At 35.4% G+C, this 19,555-nt stretch overlaps 1 protein-coding gene across 1 annotated transcript in view; it reads left to right on the top strand.

The window, feature by feature from the left end:
- Positions 1 to 2,980: 2,980 nt before the first annotated feature.
- The window catches only part of C2CD5 (C2 calcium-dependent domain containing 5), a 65,351-nt gene continuing 48,776 nt past the window's right edge, over positions 2,981 to 19,555 (top strand). Inside the window, exons 1-9 of the mRNA XM_010566329.1 lie at positions 2,981 to 3,031; positions 3,160 to 3,258; positions 3,739 to 3,825; positions 5,720 to 5,891; positions 8,123 to 8,218; positions 8,789 to 8,944; positions 11,366 to 11,564; positions 14,159 to 14,310; positions 17,183 to 17,377. Coding sequence (XP_010564631.1) covers positions 2,981 to 3,031; positions 3,160 to 3,258; positions 3,739 to 3,825; positions 5,720 to 5,891; positions 8,123 to 8,218; positions 8,789 to 8,944; positions 11,366 to 11,564; positions 14,159 to 14,310; positions 17,183 to 17,377 — 1,207 coding nt within the window. The remainder of the gene's footprint in view (positions 3,032 to 3,159; positions 3,259 to 3,738; positions 3,826 to 5,719; positions 5,892 to 8,122; positions 8,219 to 8,788; positions 8,945 to 11,365; positions 11,565 to 14,158; positions 14,311 to 17,182; positions 17,378 to 19,555) is intronic.

Raw genomic sequence — 19,555 nt, 5'->3', positions numbered from 1 at the left:
GTGGGCCAGCCCCGGCCGGGGCCGGGTGGGCGATCACGGCCCGCCGGGGGGCTGCGGAAATGGCAGGGAGCACCCCGAGACCGTGCCCGTGTCCGCGGGGGTGTTTCTAAAGGGGCTTCTGGTTTCCCCTTGGGTGTCGTTTTTAGCGGACAGCTATGCAGAATTTGAGTGGCGTTTCGGAAGCGCTCTGCTCTTTTCCAGCCTCTCTTGGCTGAGGGTTGTTACTGAATGGCTCCTGTTGGTACGGCAGCCAAATGGAATCCATGTCGGCATTCGACAGACGTGTTGTAAGCAGGATGGCGAAGTAGTAAAAGAGCGTTTAAGTCATTTGTGTCTCTGCATATGTGAAGTGCAGAGTGGTTGTGCAGGCTTTACTTTTAAGGCCGATATTCGTACTGTTTAAAGTACTTGAAACGCTAAAATATTTTTGAAGAGTATTTTTACTGGACAAATATTAAATATTGTTTACATGTTTAAATCACTTTATTGCACCAAAAGTAGCTAACCTCAACCTTCTTTACGATCATACAGTTAACAGGCAATATATAGGGTGTTTCTCAGGAAGGGATTGTAAAACAAATTGACGCTATCCTTCTGTTTTATGATTCATTATTTCCAATATGAGTAACTTAGAACGTTTCAGTAACATTCCATAGATTCAGAAATCATACTCTCAGAAAAAGCAAAGAGGTGTTTAAAAATGGAATGCTATCTAAATGCATGCTTGTACCACAAAAAGTAATTGAGGTTGGCACCATACTGGAATTACGGTAGGAAGACAGAATGTCTTTCTAGAACTGTATAAATTGAAAAGTCTGATAAGATCAAAATAGATTTTGGGTATATAAGTCCTAGTTTGGTTGGGTGCTTGAAAATTTGATTGACATTAGACACTAAGCGCATTGCTTAGTGGCACAGTAAATTGGTAATAAAGTAAAAATGTATTTCTCATGTGCTTTTCAATGCAGCTGAAAAAGTACACAGTTCTATTTTATTAGATGAATGACAGTCATTTAGCTTAATATTTCAGTGTTTGGTTTCAGATGTTTCATCAGGCAGTTTTTAATTTACAAACATTTCTCTTGTAATTTTAAATTTGATTAATAGGCAGCCTACAGCAACTTGATGTGTGCTACTAGGAGACAGGGAAAACAGGAGTAGGAAATACAGCTCTCTAATGAGTTTCATTGGGCCTGTTTTTATGCTGCCTTGAGGAGAAACAGCTCTCTTCTACTGTTGGTCGCTCGTTCCCAACCCAGCTCCATCTGTGCCAAGCCCACTGTCTGAGTAGCTGTGTAGCAAAATAGATTTGGAAATTCATCTGGTTAAAGACTAGCTTAGCAAGAAAGGAAAATAAAATTTTTCAGAGTCATTCAGAAAGATCAATTTGCTTAGCTGGGTTAATGTGCAGTCTTAGCACAAATAAGGCTAAAGAAATATGTAGATGGGGCCTTGGTTTTAGGACTGTTACTTAGAAAGACGGTGGGAACTACTCTTTCTGCATGTGGAATAGGCAAGGCAGCAGGTAAGGTTAATGTTTTTATTTTTCGGTGCAAGGTTGCTGAAAACATTTTCACTTGGAAAGGCTGAAGTAATGTTAAGATACTAGTTGATTCACTAGTCTTTAATTTCCTTGTTAAATTTTCTAATATAAATCTGGAATTAGAAAAGAAAATGAGAAAAGACTTTAGAGCTCTTACTTGGCTCAGGTTATGTGTAACTCGGATTTTGCCAGCATATGTGATCTGGAGCAAATTAGCACAATTTCTTCTGCAATTGTGCTTCTGAATTTGTACAGCAGACAACAGTGTAGTGCTTGATTATCTCTACTAGCTTTAGTGAACTAGTTTGACTACTGGAGAAGTTCAGTTATAGCTGCCTGGGGCTCCAAGGGAACTAATTTACTCCCTAGATAACATGTAAAAATAGGTTGGGTGGAGCTCTGGGGTGTGTTGTGTTTGGCAGCTTCTGGTGTATAAGGTAGCTCACTTGAAACTAGTGTCAGTATCACTTTATTATACTGTCTTGTGAGATGAATACACCTTCTAAGTAGCAGTGCTGTTAATTTTTTGTGTGCACACAGGTTGCATCTGCCTTTTGATAGCTAGATGATTTTTTGCACTGAGGTTGCTTAGTCCTGTGTTTTCATACCACTCTGGCTTTTAACTGTAAAGCAACTTCTTTTTGAAAAGCATTACAGTTCATTGAATAAGATAGGGAGCCCCACCGTTTTTTTATTTGTTTCTTTGGTCACAAATGCTGTACAGAGTTCTCTTGACTGAGATACGTACGGTTATATATGCAGAGCTCACTGTGAACTCCAGTTCTGCGGTGCTTTAGGCTTTTTAAATTAACTGGGTGTACTTAAGCAAGCGTAGAATCTCTTTAGAGTTGGGGTGTGCACCTATGCAGAATAATCACCATATTACTGAAACATGCAAAGTGTTTATTTAATACTTCATTGAGCAAAAGTGTTTAAAAAAATGCTATACAGTTTTCTAAAGCTAGGCCTAAAGTTAGTCTCCAAAATCCAATTTAGACTTTTAAAAATAAAATGGCATTCAAAATCCACAACTGTATTTAACTGCAGCATTTCTTTTATATCAGCACACTCATTATTTTCTTAAGAATCTTGAATGAATTAAAACCCATAACTTTGGGTATTCATAAGTGCCATCAGATACTTGATATGAGTTGAAGTACTAATTACTTTGAGAGGCAACATTCAGAGAACTACAAGCATTGGTAAATGGTTTGGAATGAAAGCTGCAGCGAAATAAAGGCTCTTGCATTGTACAGCATGGTTTCTTGATGTGTGCAGCATTACAGAAATTCAGTTTCACTTAAAAAAAAAAACAACAAAAAAAACCAAACAAAAACCAAACACCACCCCCCCCCCCCAAACCCAGCCAACCAACCAAAACCCAAAAAAACCACCACCAAATGGGGTCATCCTGAAATAGACTCCTATGGAGACCAAATGGCGATTCCTGAAATAGGCTATTATGTGATTGAAGGTGCATTAATAGAAGTATGGAGAATATTTAATCTTCAGTAACTGGAGGTTACAGGGATAAATACAGAGCTATGTATATGTAGTCCCTCTAACTTTTTGCCTGTATGCTTCCTGGAATTTCCTATATTTTAAGAAAAAAATAGAAACTGATAAGGTGCTTCCTCCTTGCTGCTCTGAATTTACGGATATGTGTCCAGCACACCAACATTGCAGTTAATGGAGATGGTTTCAGTTATTTTCTGGTGTGTATCTGGGGAGATTTCTTAAACTGAAGAAATAAATTTACCATTGTTACCATTTATTTCTTTATTTCTTTTATAAATTGTCAATAAAGCTGATTTAGAAACCCTAGAAAGAATAGTAATAGGACATAAACTATAAATATTTAGATGGAATAGTTTTGCTTACAGTACTTCTAAACAGAAGGCAAAGAGGGTATGCCAAGTGACTTTGAATAGCCAATATAAGCGATATTTTTACCTCTCAAGTGATTGAGGAGGAAAAGAAACAATTTTAACAGTAGGAGAGGGAGATTTATTGGAAGCGTTGTTGATACATGAAAGGTTACTTACTGATATATATGAATTGATTAAAAAACCCACTCTCACTGAAACGAACAGGATTTGTTGATATTATTGTAATCTGTATTTGAATTTATTTGCATGTGTAGATTTAATGAGAGTTTCTAAATTTATTTAATAATTGAATGCTTGTATTTTTAGGTAAAATTTGGAAATACAACATTTAAGACAGATGTGTATCCCAAATCACTTAATCCTCAGTGGAATTCTGAGTGGTTCAAGTTTGAAGTAAGTATTTTTTAAGAGTTTGCCTATATCTATGTAGACACTCTGGTTTAGATACCCTTGATGAAATAATTTCATTTCAGGCAGAAAATGAGTTTTGAGGAGTGAATTGTAGTTCTGTTTAAATACATGTGAAGCCTTTTCAGCAAACCTATCTACAGTTAGTCCTTGTTTGCTAAAGGTGTTTCATTGGCTTTTTAGGACTGTTTGTAAAGATAAAATCTTGCCAGATTGGATTCAGCTCAAATGTTATTCTGAGTAATACTAAAAAAGACAAGACAGAGGTGAAGGTGGGGGGGAGAACAGCATTATGGATTAGGCTTTCAGATGTCAGTATGGGTGCAGTTCTATTTTTTTAAAGGGGTAATTTTGAGTAAGGAAAGTTAATTGGTATTTGAAATGTTACTTTGGGTTGCAAAAATAATGCACTTGACAAAGAAGAAAATGGAGAATTCCTATGAGAAAATTACAAAATAAAGAGCTTGGACAACATTTATCGGACACTTTCTTTTCCCATTTCCTTATGTAATAATGAGGATACTCAGCTTTTTCCTGTAATTGCTTGTGCTTTCCTGCATCTAATTCGTTGATGTCTTGACATTATGCCCTGAACAAGTGTTTACATATTCTTCTTATTTTTTGTTATTGCATTTTTTTATTACCTTAAAAAATAATCATGTAATAGTATTTAGAATAAATTAATTGTTAAAACATTTGATTATATAGTACTGGTTCATTTATAGTGTTCTAAGATAATATCACAGTATAAACATGGTTGTAAATATATGTATGTGTCATGAGTGATGTAATAGCTGGTAGTGTTAGAACTATTTTAAAGCAAATATAAAATAGTAAGGTTGGGCAGATTATTATTCAACAAGGAATGCTTGATTAAGAGCATCTCTTAATGAGCAATCCATGTTGATTAAGAAAGTAGTACTGTGGTGTTGAAATTCAGGGTTTTTTTTATCTTTCAGTTCCTAGGGTCATTTTGGGGGGGAGGGGAAAGAGCTGATCTGTGTGGAGGGTTAACTCTGTTCATACAGAAAGGTTTTTTGACAGTAACAGAAATCTCAAAATTATCTTTTTGCATGGAAAAATGGATTTGGGAAAGAAAAGAGCCAAACAGCAACATTGGCGGAGGCGGGGAGGGGGGAAGAATTCCACATTTCAAAGAGTGGAAAAACACTAACTGCTTAAGACATTTTATATGTGTGTGTGTGTGTGTAGTTTGATCTTTTTGCAAGATTAGATGTTATAATTCTGCAAACACTTACGTGAGTCATCCCATTGCATTTAGCAAACCTGATTCTTCGTTTGTGATGTTCAACACAAAAAGTTGCAGGATGTCTTCTTTGTCCTAAAAAAATAGGTGAGGTATCTGTAGATGGATTATTGCATTTATTTGGAAAAGTGCATGTCTGAAATACTGAATTTTTAGAGCAGGTTGTATGAAATGTCTTGTCTTCTTTTAAGCCACTGACCAGTTTGGAAGGGTGAGAGCGCCAATGATCATAACTTTATAACTATTATAGGGGTATAATAGTACTCTGAGATGCTTTATCTTAAATTTTCTTTTTTTTTTTTATGAAAATGTGTATTGTGGAGATGGGTAGACAATCTAGGGAATGTGACTTAAATCATGTGGAATCACTGTAATCTTGCTCTTTTGTTCTTCTCCCAGTGATAACGCTGGTTCCAGGATCTCACCAGTCTGTGAAGGGGAAAATCAAAATAAGTGAATGCATTGTTTAGATGCAGGAAATTGAACTTAGAGATTTATCTGTGTCAGGTCACTGTACATAACTAACTCTCCTCTTTTTTGCATTTGTTTTTCAGCAGTGTTTCCTAGCATTTTTTTTAAATACTCAGATTCCATTTTAATATTTGTTTCTAGGTGGATGATGAGGAGCTACAAGATGAGCCTCTCCAGATCACAGTTCTTGATCATGATACCTACAGTGCTAACGATGCCATTGGCAAAGTGTACATAGATATTGATCCTTTGCTCTATAGTGAAGCAGCTACAGTTATTTCAGGATGGTTCCCAATTTATGATACTATTCATGGTAAGACTTGCTAATTTAAAAGTAAAACAATGTTGTTTGAGGTGTAGTCTGCTTCTTAAAAGCTTAATTTCTGTTCGCTGTCTTAAGAATTTTATAATAATTTTAGCCTTGAGAGCTGGAAAGCTACTTTTCTGGTGTTTTTTTTCCTTGTTTCTGGCATGAGAAAATTTTTGGCATAGTAGTTCAGACTAGTGCTTGGCAGAATGCCTTCCATAGATCTTGTGACAAGTGGAAAAAAAATCTTCACAGGGTATTTAAAATAGTTCCTGCAAAATTCAGATTAAAAAAAAGATGCAAACATACTTTTTCTATTACCACGTGTTTACTAAAATAATATACTTTTGCCGAAGTCACTTGGGGTGTGCCTTCCTGGGATGTTGGATAAACTTCACTTGAGTTGGAGGGACAGGATGTGACAGATCTTCAACATAAAGTACAGGATGAAATTCCTTTTCCCTGCAGAAAGTATTCTCAGTGCTAGGTACATTTCATCAGAATATCTTGAAGGTATGAGAAAATGAGGTTAATGACATTTTTGCCTTTGATTTTAATGCAACACAGCTTTTGTCCCAGAAAGTCAAGGTCGTTCACAGCAATTAGCTTGCTGCTTGAATACCTTATTGCAGAACATCTGTGCGGTTGTCATTACCACCCTTGTTCATTATCCAGTGTGAATTAAATGACGTAACTATGTTTAAAGCTAATTATAAATCATTGTTGGGAAATCGTGGTATTTAGTAGATGATCATTGTAACTGATGCAAAGTATTTTTTTATATTTAAAACAGTTTTATTGAAGAGTGTTTTTTTGAAAAATATTGCATGTATTTCTGTTACTTATCCCTTTGTTCTATTCACATTTTCCTATTGTACATTTTATTTTGAAGTTAAATTAGGTGAACAGTTGTCTCAGGATGTGTACAACTTGTATGTCAGAGAGAATTAGATTTCTGTATATTTTTCTAGATATGTTAGTATTTCACAACTTTTTCCTGTTAAGTAAAATCAGAATTCTTACATTTTCATGCTCATAGCAGTAGATGCTAATTATCTTGATCCTTGGCAAACAGTAATTGATGCTTCCTTAAAAAAGTAATGCGAACCTGAGGCACTTCCTGTTATAGTAACTGAAGGCTTCTTTCTGCTGGCATCTTGGAAGATAGATCTAGGTGACTTTAATGTAATAATGTCAGAGTAAATCTACAACTCTAATGCGTGCGTTTGAGTGTCATATACTTATGTAATAAAGGCTTCTGAAGACACTAGAGATCAGACTCATCAAGAAGTTTATTCCTCATTGTGTCAGAACCTATAATATGTGAAATGATTCTGTTATTGGGTGGGCAAAAAGAAGGAAAAAGTTCAGAATAGGTAAGTGGAAAAATCAAAAAAGAATGGCTGTATGTTGAGGAAATAGTCCGTTATTTAATTGTGGCCAAAAATTAAGCTTTTTCCAAAGAGTCTGTAATACCTTATTTTTTATGTATTTATTCTCATAGTCAAATGTTTTACAAACGTTTACTGTGCCACTTTGTGGTTCTAGAAAGAACCATAAATTTTCTCATTGGTTTAAACTTCAGAGAGTGGCTTTACTGTGATTTTTGAAACCATTTCAAGGAGAAAATATAAAGCTTTTTGGTGTTGGTCAGAGCTTTTTCATGTGGGCAGGACCATAGTTTCAAGGCATTTATACTCAAAGTTAGTACTGCCAACCTTTTGTGTTAAGGATATCTTGGGACAGTCATGGTGCGTAGATACTGATTTTATACCCTTCCTACTTTGATGGTCCAGGGCAAAGGAGTAGAGAGAGCACTTGCACACTGCAGCAGCGGTGGCTACTGTCGTATCAGGAGGCTGATGGCTTCTGTTTTCCCAATCCCATCTTTCTTCTGAAAGTCCTCTTTGTTGCAGCAGGTACTTGAGGACTGTTGCTTGCATAACTGCAGCCTCAAAGGCTTGGCAGAACTAGAAACTTCCTCTGAGATGTCTCTGCAGCAGACCTAAGAGGCAAGGAAATCTCTTCCTGCTCCTCTGGCCCAGGCTAGAATTGACATGTGAACTGCCAGTTGAACCGAGTGGTTCTAGCAGGGTTACAGTACATTCTTTGCAGAAAAACTAACTCATTGGTAATAGAAAGTGCATTAATTACTAATAATAGGGAGTAATTAATAGGGCTAGTATTGTATTAATTTCTGACACAGCTTTTCATTTTTCATGTTCTTTTGTTGATAGGTATACGTGGAGAGATAAATGTGGTGGTGAAAGTAGATCTCTTCAATGATTTAAACAGATTTAGGCAGTCATCCTGTGGAGTCAAGTTTTTTTGCAGTAAGTAGAGGAAAAAAGTTTATTTGAACAGAAAACCTTTTTCCCCCCTTCTTTTCTTTCTTCACCTGTTCTGTCAGTTTCCCTTCTTTCACCAGCTCATTGCATAAGCCCAGTGGAGATTACATTGAAGCCAGTAGCAAATGCAGAAAATCGTTTTGTTTCGTGTGCTTTTTTTAAATGAATTTTTCAATTGTTCATATTTCAAGACAATGTAAATAACTGGTGGGTTTTTTTTCCCCCGTTATCTTTTTTAAGTTGCATTTCAGTGCATGTGCATTCGCACATTATGTTATTTTGGGTGCATATCCTGTTAGAGGCACAAAGTGAAAAGGTTTCATAATGGTACATGTTGTAACTGATGTACTGGACAGTTATCTTATTAGTGTTCCAGGGTCTCCCAGAACAAAACTGCTTGGGTATGTCCATGTTTTAATAGAAAATCATGTGGATTACTTTCTGCAATCATTCACATCACTTCTTACGTGTAATTTTATGTTTTTCTTGGAATTCTTGGTTCAGACTCATGCCTTACATCTTTCATATATATATATATATTTTTTTTTTTAACAGCTACATCTATTCCGAAGTGTTACAGAGCAGTAATAATTCATGGATTTGTGGAAGAACTTGTAGTTAATGAAGACCCGGAATACCAGTGGATAGACCGAATTCGTACACCAAGGGCATCGAATGAGGCTAGACAAAGACTTATTTCACTCATGTCAGGTATTTAGCATGTAGGCTGTAGTGGTGATTGCTGCTTTTAAGAATATTCGCCATTTAAATAAGTGACTTGCTTAAGTCAAGATTGTATCTGATTTTTTTTGTATTAATTATGTTTATTTTTTCAGTTCAGTGTCTTCTGTTTCCAAAGGTTCTATTGTCCAAACTGATGGCCAGTATGGGTGACTTTTTTTTTTTTTTTTCCTCCTCCTTCTTGATGATGCCATGCAGCTGTCTAATTTGTTGGTTGTTTTTAGGAAGGTCAGAGAAACCTGTGGAACTTCCTTGAAGATGTTCTTAACCCATATGAGGAGTATTACTAGAATTTTGACTCAAACCATTAAAATAACAAACTACTCCACTGTCTTTGAACTAATTTGTGTATATTTGTTCATATACTTCAATCTCAGATACTGTGTGTATTAATACTTATCCTGCTCATCCCATCTTTTCAAAGTCAAGATAGGTTCATTGTTTCTCAAGCATACTTCTGTATTGCCTTGCATTGTTTCTGCAGGACATACCTGCAGTTCCTGGAGACACCAGTGATTAGAGTCAGTTGATGTCTCCACAGTATCAAGTATCTTCACAGATTTTTTTTTTTTAATGTGTGTGTATTACTGATGCTTATGAACAGCAATTGTGAACCAAGATCCTCCTGTTTCAGCGCCAATAGAACAGAACAAAACACCCCTACTGTAGAGTACTTGCACATGAAGACAAGAGGCAATTAATAGATAGAGGTGGACAATATTGAAGGTGTAAGGAATACAAAGAAATGATGAAAAACAGCTACTAGAATGATAGGCAGTGGTTTCAGTTCTCTAATGGGCTCTTAATGTTAGATTTCTTGTAGATATAGCTATGTTTTAAGGAAGATACTAAAAGACAAAGTGAGTAGGGTTTTGCAAGCATGTATGGAGATCTTTAGTAAGTGGGGCAAGAGGTCATGGAGATGTTACTGAGTATCTTCATTAGGAAAGTCAGCACGTTTTGAGGAAAAATGTGAAAAAACAATATTGTCATAACTGACATGAATTCACTTTTTAGGAGGTTTTTAATATAACTCCCCTAGTATATCAGTTGCATATCTCTTGCCCTGCATAAATAATGAAAGTGGATAAAGTAGCACATGTGGAAGTATTCTGCTAGATTTTATTAATATTTTTATTCATAGCAGTGGTTAAGAGGAAAACACCCAGAAGACCTCATAGCAGTACTGTTTTGTATCATGTAATATAATGCTTCACATTGCAATCATTGTTACTGGTGGCCACACCTAAAGAATCCTGAAGAAATCTGTAACTTCTGAGAATGACCCAGACTGTTTCATAGACCTCTCTCATATTATGTGTTGTGTATGTAAAAAAGAATTCAGTCTCAACCTTGGCTTGAATGGAATCCATAGCAGTTTTCACTCAGCTGGAAACTTTCATACTCAACCTCAATCTTGGAGATCTTTCAAGACCAGTACAGGCATAATTTCAGACTCTGTTAAGAAGTTTACAATAGGCACCTATTCTGGTAATTTTAAATCCAAGCTTCTAGAAAGCAGTAGTGATCACTTCATTCCACTTGGATTTCTTAACATCATTGACATTGTGACTGTTAGGTTATCCTCTGTGACAGCGAAGCTTTTTCAGCTTGTTAACAGGATTTTGGAGATCTTTCATTTTTATCACAAGAGAGATTATATTTTCCACCTAGTATTACCAAGAAATCTAGCTACATAGATCAATTAACTTTTTTTTTTTTAAACATCCTGCTAAGTAAGCATCTATGGCAGACCGTTGTCTTATAGTTACAGCCTTTCAGTCCTTGTGTGCAGCTAATAAAGGAGAAATTGCAGTTTTTTGTTTGCAGTGAGAGTGCCATATTTGGTATCCTATTTTGTTTATTTGGCATTACGTTTTGTAGATGAGGCTGCCATATTAAACACTATTAATTTAAAAAGAGCAAAGAGTATGAATTAGGTTGAAATATGCTTAAATAAGTGTAAATAAAAAATTGTAGATGCCTATCCATATGGATTTCAAAGATGTTGCATTGTTGTGAACTGTATCAAGGACTGCTTAGAAACTTGTGTGTTTCAGCACACATCTTGATCATCTCTTTCTCTAAATAAGTAAAAAAGGGAAAAACAATGAAAATAAAAAGAGAAAAACATTTCTGAAATAACATGTTGTTTTGGAAATCAGAATAGATTTGGAGAAAAAAGGAAAAAAGCTGTGCGAATCGTGAGTATCACATGATGTTATAGGAGGCAGAGATTGTGACCAACTGCTTGGCCCAATTATGTAAGCTTGGATCTATTACCTGTTTTAACTGACTGGGTTGGCAATTCCAAAAGCAGAGGCCAAAGACCACAAAAGAGAATAGGGAAAGTTCACTGCAATTATGAGCTTTTTACCTTTTGTTTTGTAGGTGAATTGCAAAGGAAGATTGGCTTGAAGGTGCTTGAAATGAGAGGAAATGCTGTTGTTGGTTATTTGCAGTGTTTTGATTTGGAGGGAGAGTCTGGACTAGTAGTGCGAGCCATAGGAACAGCCTGCACATTGGATAAATTAAGTAACACATCAGCATTTTTACCTGCATGTAACTCCCCATCCAAAGAAATGAAGGAGTAAGTATGAATTAATAGTTTGTAGGGAAACAAGTTTCATCCCTCTTCTTTTCATACTCATTCAGTTTTACATAACTGGTGTGATTTCTTTTTTCCCCAGAATTTGTTTTTCTTTTGTAGTTTTATTTGTCTGCAACTCAGTTGATATTCCACAATTTTGAAGTGTTTTAGGTTGGATTACTTATGTTATTTCTTTAGAAGCTGAAGTGGTAATCCTTACTTAATATGACTTTTTTGAATTTACATAGCAACGGTATTATGTATCCTTGGGTTGTGATCCACCAATTTCCTAACTAATAATTAGTTCTTTGACTCTGTGTTTGTACAATAAACATTTTTGTGAGGGCTTCGTATGATATATCTTCTGTTCAAGATTTTCCAAGTTCAGTACAATCAGGTTGGAGCATTTATGCTGAGCATGTAAGAAAAGATAAATTTTGAATTCAGACAGTTGTGTCAGTGATTTAGAGAATGACCCTGAAGTAGTCTCGTCTTCTCTTGTGTGCTTTGCTTTTTACTGTTGCAAAACAAGTAGAGCTATTGCAAAATAGGTGGAGTTAAACAGTGTACTTGCAGAGAAGACTTTTTATGATGGGAGGTAGAATTTCTTGATCTTTGTTATATCTACTGCAGCACCAAACACAGTTTGAATACAATTTTTTAATGTGCATACAAATTAATAGAAAAATACTTACTGTCTTCTTCAAATTGTTACTACTTTGTTGCTTGGATAAGTTAGTTACTTTGTTTGGTAGAGTGATCCAATTTCTGGAAGGAAAAAATGGCAGCAAAAAGTTTACTACTTGTGCTATGTTTCCAGATGCATTAATTGAATTAGCCATTTTCATTAACTTGAACTGTTGTGTCATTACAATAGCAATTAGGCATTTTTGTTGTGCAGGCATCGGTATGCTCTGACTTCTCAAAATTACTGGTTTCTATTTCAAATCATAGCTTGTTTAACTTGTCTTAATTTTAAAAATTTGCCATCAAAAGAGCTTCTGGATACAATGCAGCATAAAATAACAGTGGTGATTTAAGAAAAAAAAAAAAAAAGGTGGACCTGGTAACTACCAACTTAAGAAGCATTCATAAATAAATCGGTAGCTTTCACCCTGGAGCAAAATGCGGAAATTCCACCCCGCAAATAATCCACATTCAGCTTGGTGGTGGTTATTGTCAGAATCATTGTCCCTCAGTCCAAAAAACCAGAATGTTTCTCAAAGCCAGCAAAATCAACTAATACTTCTTATTCTTGGCTTTACTAACTTGATGCCCTGTTGCCAAAGAATCAATTACGCATTCACAAGCTAGTGCTTAAGCTGTTCCTTTCTCTCTTTTTATTTCATCTGGACTCTTGCATGCTAGGAATTTAAATTCTTAGAGTCTGCTTAAAGTAAGAGATCTCCTCTAGCTAAACTTCCCTGAAATCATTTATAACATAACTTTGCAACCTGTTTGTATGTATTGTTTTCTTTTCTTCCACCTTGGCTGCAAATTCTCTCAGGTCTCCGCTGGTTCATCCGCCAAGCCATGGATGCCGCTCGACTCACAACAGCCCAATTCACACTGCTACTGGCTCACGACTTACTCAGAACTTCTCTGTGTCTGTTCCCACTCTCATCTACACTGGTACGAGACTGCTCAGACTCAAGAGCTGGGGAGAGGCAGGCCACAGGCACAGTGGTCGCAAAGTGCAGGCAGGCAGGCAGTGTAGGCAGGTACCACCCATCTTTTCTCCCTCATTTTCTCATGGAGACACCTTCTATTGTCAGTGAAGAACTACTCTGTGTGCAGCTGCTGAAACAAAGGCAATAGTTTCTTGAAAATGCATCGGAGTCTCTTCCACAAAGCCACACTCTTCATTTCTTTTTAACATGCTTACTTCCTAAGAAATTAAGTAAAAATAAGTTGATGTATCTGGGGAACATACATGTTTTGATTGGAGTTCATAATTGCTTTCAAGCATAATTCAGATATGGTATTTAGGTTTTAAAATGGTTCTAGGAAGGGTATGTGCCATTTGTGGAAGAGATGGTTTTAGAGAGCAGGTAAGTCAATCTGTGCATAAGTGAACTGTTTGTCAATATAGTTGTTCCCATAAAGATTCTCCTCTTTGCTCTGTTTTTAGCTGTGGCATGCTGCTGATGCTATAGGATAAGGAAACATTTTTTTTTTTTTTTCCCTTAAAATGCATATGTGTGTGTATACATAAATGTATGAATATGTATAAACACAAATATAATTTGAAATCATTTTTTCTTTATTAAACTAACTCAAAGCATTGTGTATTTGACCAGATTTTTAAGCCATAAACTGTTCTCAGTTTTTTCTTTTGCATATATATAATTTTTTTGTCACATCTCATGCCTTTCATTTGGCTTAATTGTTTTGTTGTAGATTATCAGCATCTATCTGTAGAATGCTGAATGGGTAAAACAGCATTTCTTTGCCTCTGGCCTCATCCCCAGTCTCGCACCTAAGGAATAGCTGCTGGCCCTGCCCCAATCCCATCCTGGTGTTTGGATCATGCTGCTGTCAGCCAGGTCCTTTGGCACAGGATTACTGAATATGTTTCCACCTTCTTCTGGCAGGATTCCCTTCAATGAAGATCCCAATCCCAATACTCATTCATCAGGACCCTCCACCCCTCTGAAAAACCAAACCTATTCCTTTTCACCTTCCAAGTCCTACAGTCGACAGTCCTCTTCTTCTGACACAGATTTGAGTTTGACACCCAAAACTGGTAAGGCGCTTCCACCCACTTTTTGTTTTAATTTGTGTTTCTCTTTTTATATTTTCATTCAACCCCTTTTTGCTTTTTGGCATTTAAGTTATCAAAATGATGTGGAAATTGGAGACTTTAGATAGCACCCCTCAAGCTTGAAAGGGTTTCTGTAGGGTGAAAATTTTAAATCCTGCCTATATTTCCACTATTCTGGATAACATTAAAATGACATTTGTAACACAACTGTATTCAAGTTGAAATAAAACATCTGAGAGCGTTAAGGGAGTCCTAAGTAACTGCCTTTTTCTTATTTCCTCCATTTCATATTACAAATCATGGGAGTACATTTCTCACCACAGTATGTTAAGGACAGTGTTACTAAAACTATGTAGTCATCAGGCCTAATGTGTTGTGCTATAAGTATATTGTATACATGTCTCTGATTTTTAACTCCTTTTTGCAAATGCGATACTAGAAATGTAGCAGCTGCTGTCTTTTTATTCTCCTTGGTATACGAAAATGGCTTTACACACACGGTATACATTTTGAAAGTAACTTAAGTTATACTCCAGCCATCTTCAAAAGCATTTTTCTTTCTCCATTGGGCTATCATAATTTCTTCAGCTTGTTTCCTTCCTCATTTTTTAGTCTGTGGTTAGAATTATTTCAGCAGTGATGTCAGCACAACTCAAAGAATTATTGTTTGTTTATTCTCCATTATGTAACCTATGCCTTGAATTTTACTACCATAGGGCAAATTATTTTGCAGAATTGTTTATAAAAGTTTGGTTGTGTTTTAAATGGTGTTTTAAATTGTGGTATTTGAAGCTCAGAACATTCTTGTCTCCGTCTAATCTAGTCAATTTTTAAGCATATTAAAGCAGTTGATTCAGCTTTACTTCTTGATAGCACCCCTTTCAAGAATTTTTCCAAGTAGATAAGTTAAATGTTGCATTTGAATGCAGTTTTATTAAATATTTTACCCAGTTTATTCCCTAGATACCTGTTAAAAAATGTTCCCAATTAGGAAGCTGTCTTTTTTAGTACTATCTTCTCTGTCCTGTTTTTAAAAAAAACAGCAAACAAAAGCACGCTTTTTTTTTTTTGGTCCTTTTGTGTAAATGATAACTGTTTTGTGGATAACCTATGGTGGTCACTTGTTTAAAGGACCTACAAATATAACTGGATGTTTATTGCATAGGAGAACCACAAATTAATGTATTTGGTTTGGAATATTTGGAAACCTGTTTCTTTTGATCAGTTTTTCCGTGGTAAGAATCATGTCGAGTAAAGGATTTAAATGTTACATGGATGGTCATCTTTACAGATGTAAATGTTCTGAATTCATGAAGGTGGCAGCTCATTGTGAATTTGTCAAGTTTTTAAAGCGGCAACCTTATATCATCTCTGGCAATGTTACGTAGGTAGATGGGCCCTCTCTTTAGTCAGTTCATTCAGAACTGAAACAGATTGGGTCATCAGTACCTCTTATTTGGGGGGATTTTTCAAGTATATAAAGATATTTTTTAGCTATCTTTTTAGTATTAAAGCTAATAGCGGGCATGCTTTTGCTTACTAGCACTGTCTTTTTAGCAGCTTTTAACTCTGCTACTGAAACTTGCCTTAAGAGGATTTGCTGGTTGCATTTAAAAATTCTGTATCTTAGTATTACAGGCTAGATTTTGAAACTTAATAGCTTAAAAGCACAGTATCTCGAGTCATTTGTTTCACCTGTTACCAAAAATTTGATGATGTGCAGAAGATACTTCCATAACATACTAAATTCAGTATGTTGTTTTTAGCAATCACTGTATATGTTTAGACCTCTGTTTTCATTTCCTAAGACTGTTATTAGGTTGGAATATTTCAGTGTGAAAGTTGGTGATGTTAGTGTTTAAAAAAAAAAAGGCAAACAAGTGACACATGAAACATTACCAAATTTGAGATACCCATTACTCAGATTGGCTGATGTGAAAAATGAAGTATTTTCTGATATTTCTGCAGTACATATTATTCCTCTATTTCTCAGTCAGGTAGCTAGTGTGTTCATGTGTTTGAGATGGAGACTAACCTGGAAAGAGTGCAGATACCACAATTTCACAGCATGAATAATTAAATAGCAGAGACTGAAACTTGGATCTACTTAAGCATCTAGTTTTCAGTAGCTCCAAACCAGGAGAATATTACCTTAATGTCTTCTATAAAATACAATTGTGATTGTGTTATCCATTCTGGTCTATACCTGGTCTAAATATGAGGGGAAATTATTCTGTGCTGAGAAAGCTTGTTTTGGTTTGAAGTTCGATGACTTCTGTGAATAGTGATACATTTTATGCCACTGCAAACTAGCAGAATATCAGGCTGATGAAAAGCATGACATATTTTAATCAGGTAATACATTTTGATGTGACATAGTATATGTTTGGAGGAAATTGAGAAGGTGGGAACTCCTTTTCTTTGTGGGAACTCTACAAGATTCATGACTCTAAAAATCATAAACAAATCCATGACTTCTCTGGAAAATAACTTTTTATACCCAAGTAATGAAAGTAATCAAATTAAATGTGTGAGAAGACTGTGTTATTTAGCCTTTACTCCATAGTATTTGTTATCAAATTTTGTATAAAATTTAAAATAAATGTTAGATTGCCATGGCTTTTAAAAAAAAATTTCAGAATTTAATCGGGTCATGATTTTTGAGAACATGCTTCTCATTCACATTGTGGAGCCGTATTGTCATTCTGTTTCTTTGTTTGTTGAGAAATAATTCAGCAGTAAGTGCTGGTTCATTTGGAGAAAAAAAAAATGCTTCATTTTGATTTCTTCCGTCTGTTTTTTTTAGTCATCTTCTGAATCTACATCTCTTTGTCTCTATTACTTTCCTCCACAGCACCTTCCCCACAGGGACCTAGGATTTTCCTGTTTCCCAGCTCCCCTACACTCTCTTGTGATTCCCCACATCTTAAAAAGTCCTGTCTCCTCCTCTCGGGGTCTAGCCTTAACCCTCTACACTCTAGCCATGTCAGCCCAGTTGTTCTGAGGAAAAGTGTTTCTTTCACTGAAGAGCTGCTTCTGGCTGCTTCTGGTAGGATCAATCTATTATGGCCTTTTAAACAAACTTTTAAGAAAATGTTGTTGTTATTTGATACGGGGGCATTTAACACACAGCCTTCTATAACCCTATGTTTTTGTTCAATTAGCCTCTGAAAACTGCTGGCTACATGACTATTCATACCATCTCTCACCTCTGCCCCAGAAGCTTGAAATGGCTTCAGAACTTACAGGATTTGAAACATGTAGTTTATGCTACAGAACTTTCTCCTTTTCCCTCTCAAAATTTCCTTTGGCAATTGGACTAAAATAATTTACTTTTTTTTTAATCCCTCTCATTCCCTTCACTTTGTTGTTCCTATATTTTGCATGGAACAAGCACTTGCTCATTAATTTATTTATAATTTATTGAAATAATGGCTATCAGATGGCTAGCAACTTTGCTCTTTAATGTTCTAAACAAAGCCTGTACAAAGTTTTTATTTGTACTGCTTCCTTTTCCATTTCACTTGACATGCATTATTTTCATAGATTTAAATTAAATAGTTGATATTACTGCTTTTTTCTGTAGAAACTATTTTGATTAGTTTACATTTTTTGAGTTTGTTTCATGTCCAGTATTTATGCTATGTTTGTCTGATTTACTATTGTATGGTCCCTGACAATGATGTTTAGAATCAATGCCAAATAGTAAAAGCGATTTAATCTTGTTTAATGGGACTATACAGATACTAATATTTTTGTTTCCTTATCCAAGAACAGCTAAAAATATTTTTTTTAAATTACAGTATTTTATATATATATAATTATATGGTAATGATAGCCTAGTAATTTTTGAAAATGTTAGGAATTAATTAACATACATTATTAAGTCCAGTATTATTTCCAGATCTCCCAGTCTTTGGTTAAAACAAATAACTGCACTATGATGTATATGTACAATCTCATTCATGTTTATTAGATGCTTGATCAGAAGAAAAAAAAAACTAGCAAGGAACTGTTACATTAAATTAGTTATAAATTCTGTAAAGAAAACCTTGGCTTCATTCATAACTGTTGCACTGTAGTGTTTGTATTTCATCCTGCTCCTGACACTTTTTTTTTGTTCTTTATCCTGTGCTTTCCTATACAACTTAGGTGTTTATTTTTGCTTTGTCAAGTTAGCACTGATGATTTTAGATACAAGAAATACCAATGATAGTATGTTTTTAGGCATGAAGTATTACTAAGAAAATCTGATTCACCAGCATTGTGTTTACTTTAGGAAAAACACAATCTTGGTATGTGTTTATTTTTTACTTTTGTGATTTCTAACTGTAGAGGAAATAACTTACTGTCATACATATAACCTGCATCTTGACAGACTCAGTTAAGAGTACAGTTCCTTGATAACAGATAATTCAATAGCAAAGATATTTGTGTATCTGATAAACTTTGATCTCTTCAGAAAAGCTCCTGTATTGGGGGGTAGGAGTGGGAGTAAAATATGTGAAGGAAGGAAAGAGAGAATTACTTGTATTATGCAAAACTGGAGTTTATTTCTGATTTTCATTTACAGATAATCTGCAGGTTATGTGTGTGCATATATAGTAATCAAATAAGTGTGGCAGTTTTAAATGCTGAGCAGTAGTCCTTAGCTTATTTGAATGAATCAGATGAGTGAATATTTCATTGCATAGATATTAAAGAAAATAAAAATAACTGGTATTTTTTTTTCAGAGTTTATATTTCAAATCAAAGGATGTGCATTGCCTTTGCAATTTTCTTTTTGGTCCCAATCATGCATTATATGGCTACTGCTGTAATTGTGTGTACAGTCTCCTCCCAGTTAGGAGAGGTGATTTAGTTACTCTGAAACTCTCAGAAAGCCAGATTTTTATTACTTTTTTTTTTTTACTGATAATGATAGTAGAGAGAGAGACTATGAAGTCGTCTGGCAGAGAGGCATCGTTCAACAGTCTGGAATTAATGGTGACATTTCAGCCCTTTTTGATAAGGCCTGAAAATCTGATTATGTAGAAACTTTCTGTTAAAGGCAGAGAAGGTAGATCTATATTGAAAGCATAGGCAAAACTCCCAACAGTAACAAGAAGAAACAAAAAAAGGTAGTTATATGTCATAGGAAAGAATTGCAAGCCCAGATCTTTAAGTCTTTGTATTTTGAAGTTTTTTTTGAAATTCAGGTTGACAGCAGAAAAAGATCTTAGATCAG

The sequence above is a fragment of the Haliaeetus leucocephalus genome, unplaced genomic scaffold (assembly GCF_000737465.1).
Source record: "Haliaeetus leucocephalus isolate CR32 unplaced genomic scaffold, Haliaeetus_leucocephalus-4.0 Scaffold206, whole genome shotgun sequence".
Taxonomy (NCBI): Eukaryota; Metazoa; Chordata; class Aves; order Accipitriformes; family Accipitridae; genus Haliaeetus; species Haliaeetus leucocephalus.
Note: the sequence above shows the minus strand (reverse complement) of the source record. Positions and strands in the feature narration are given on the sequence as shown.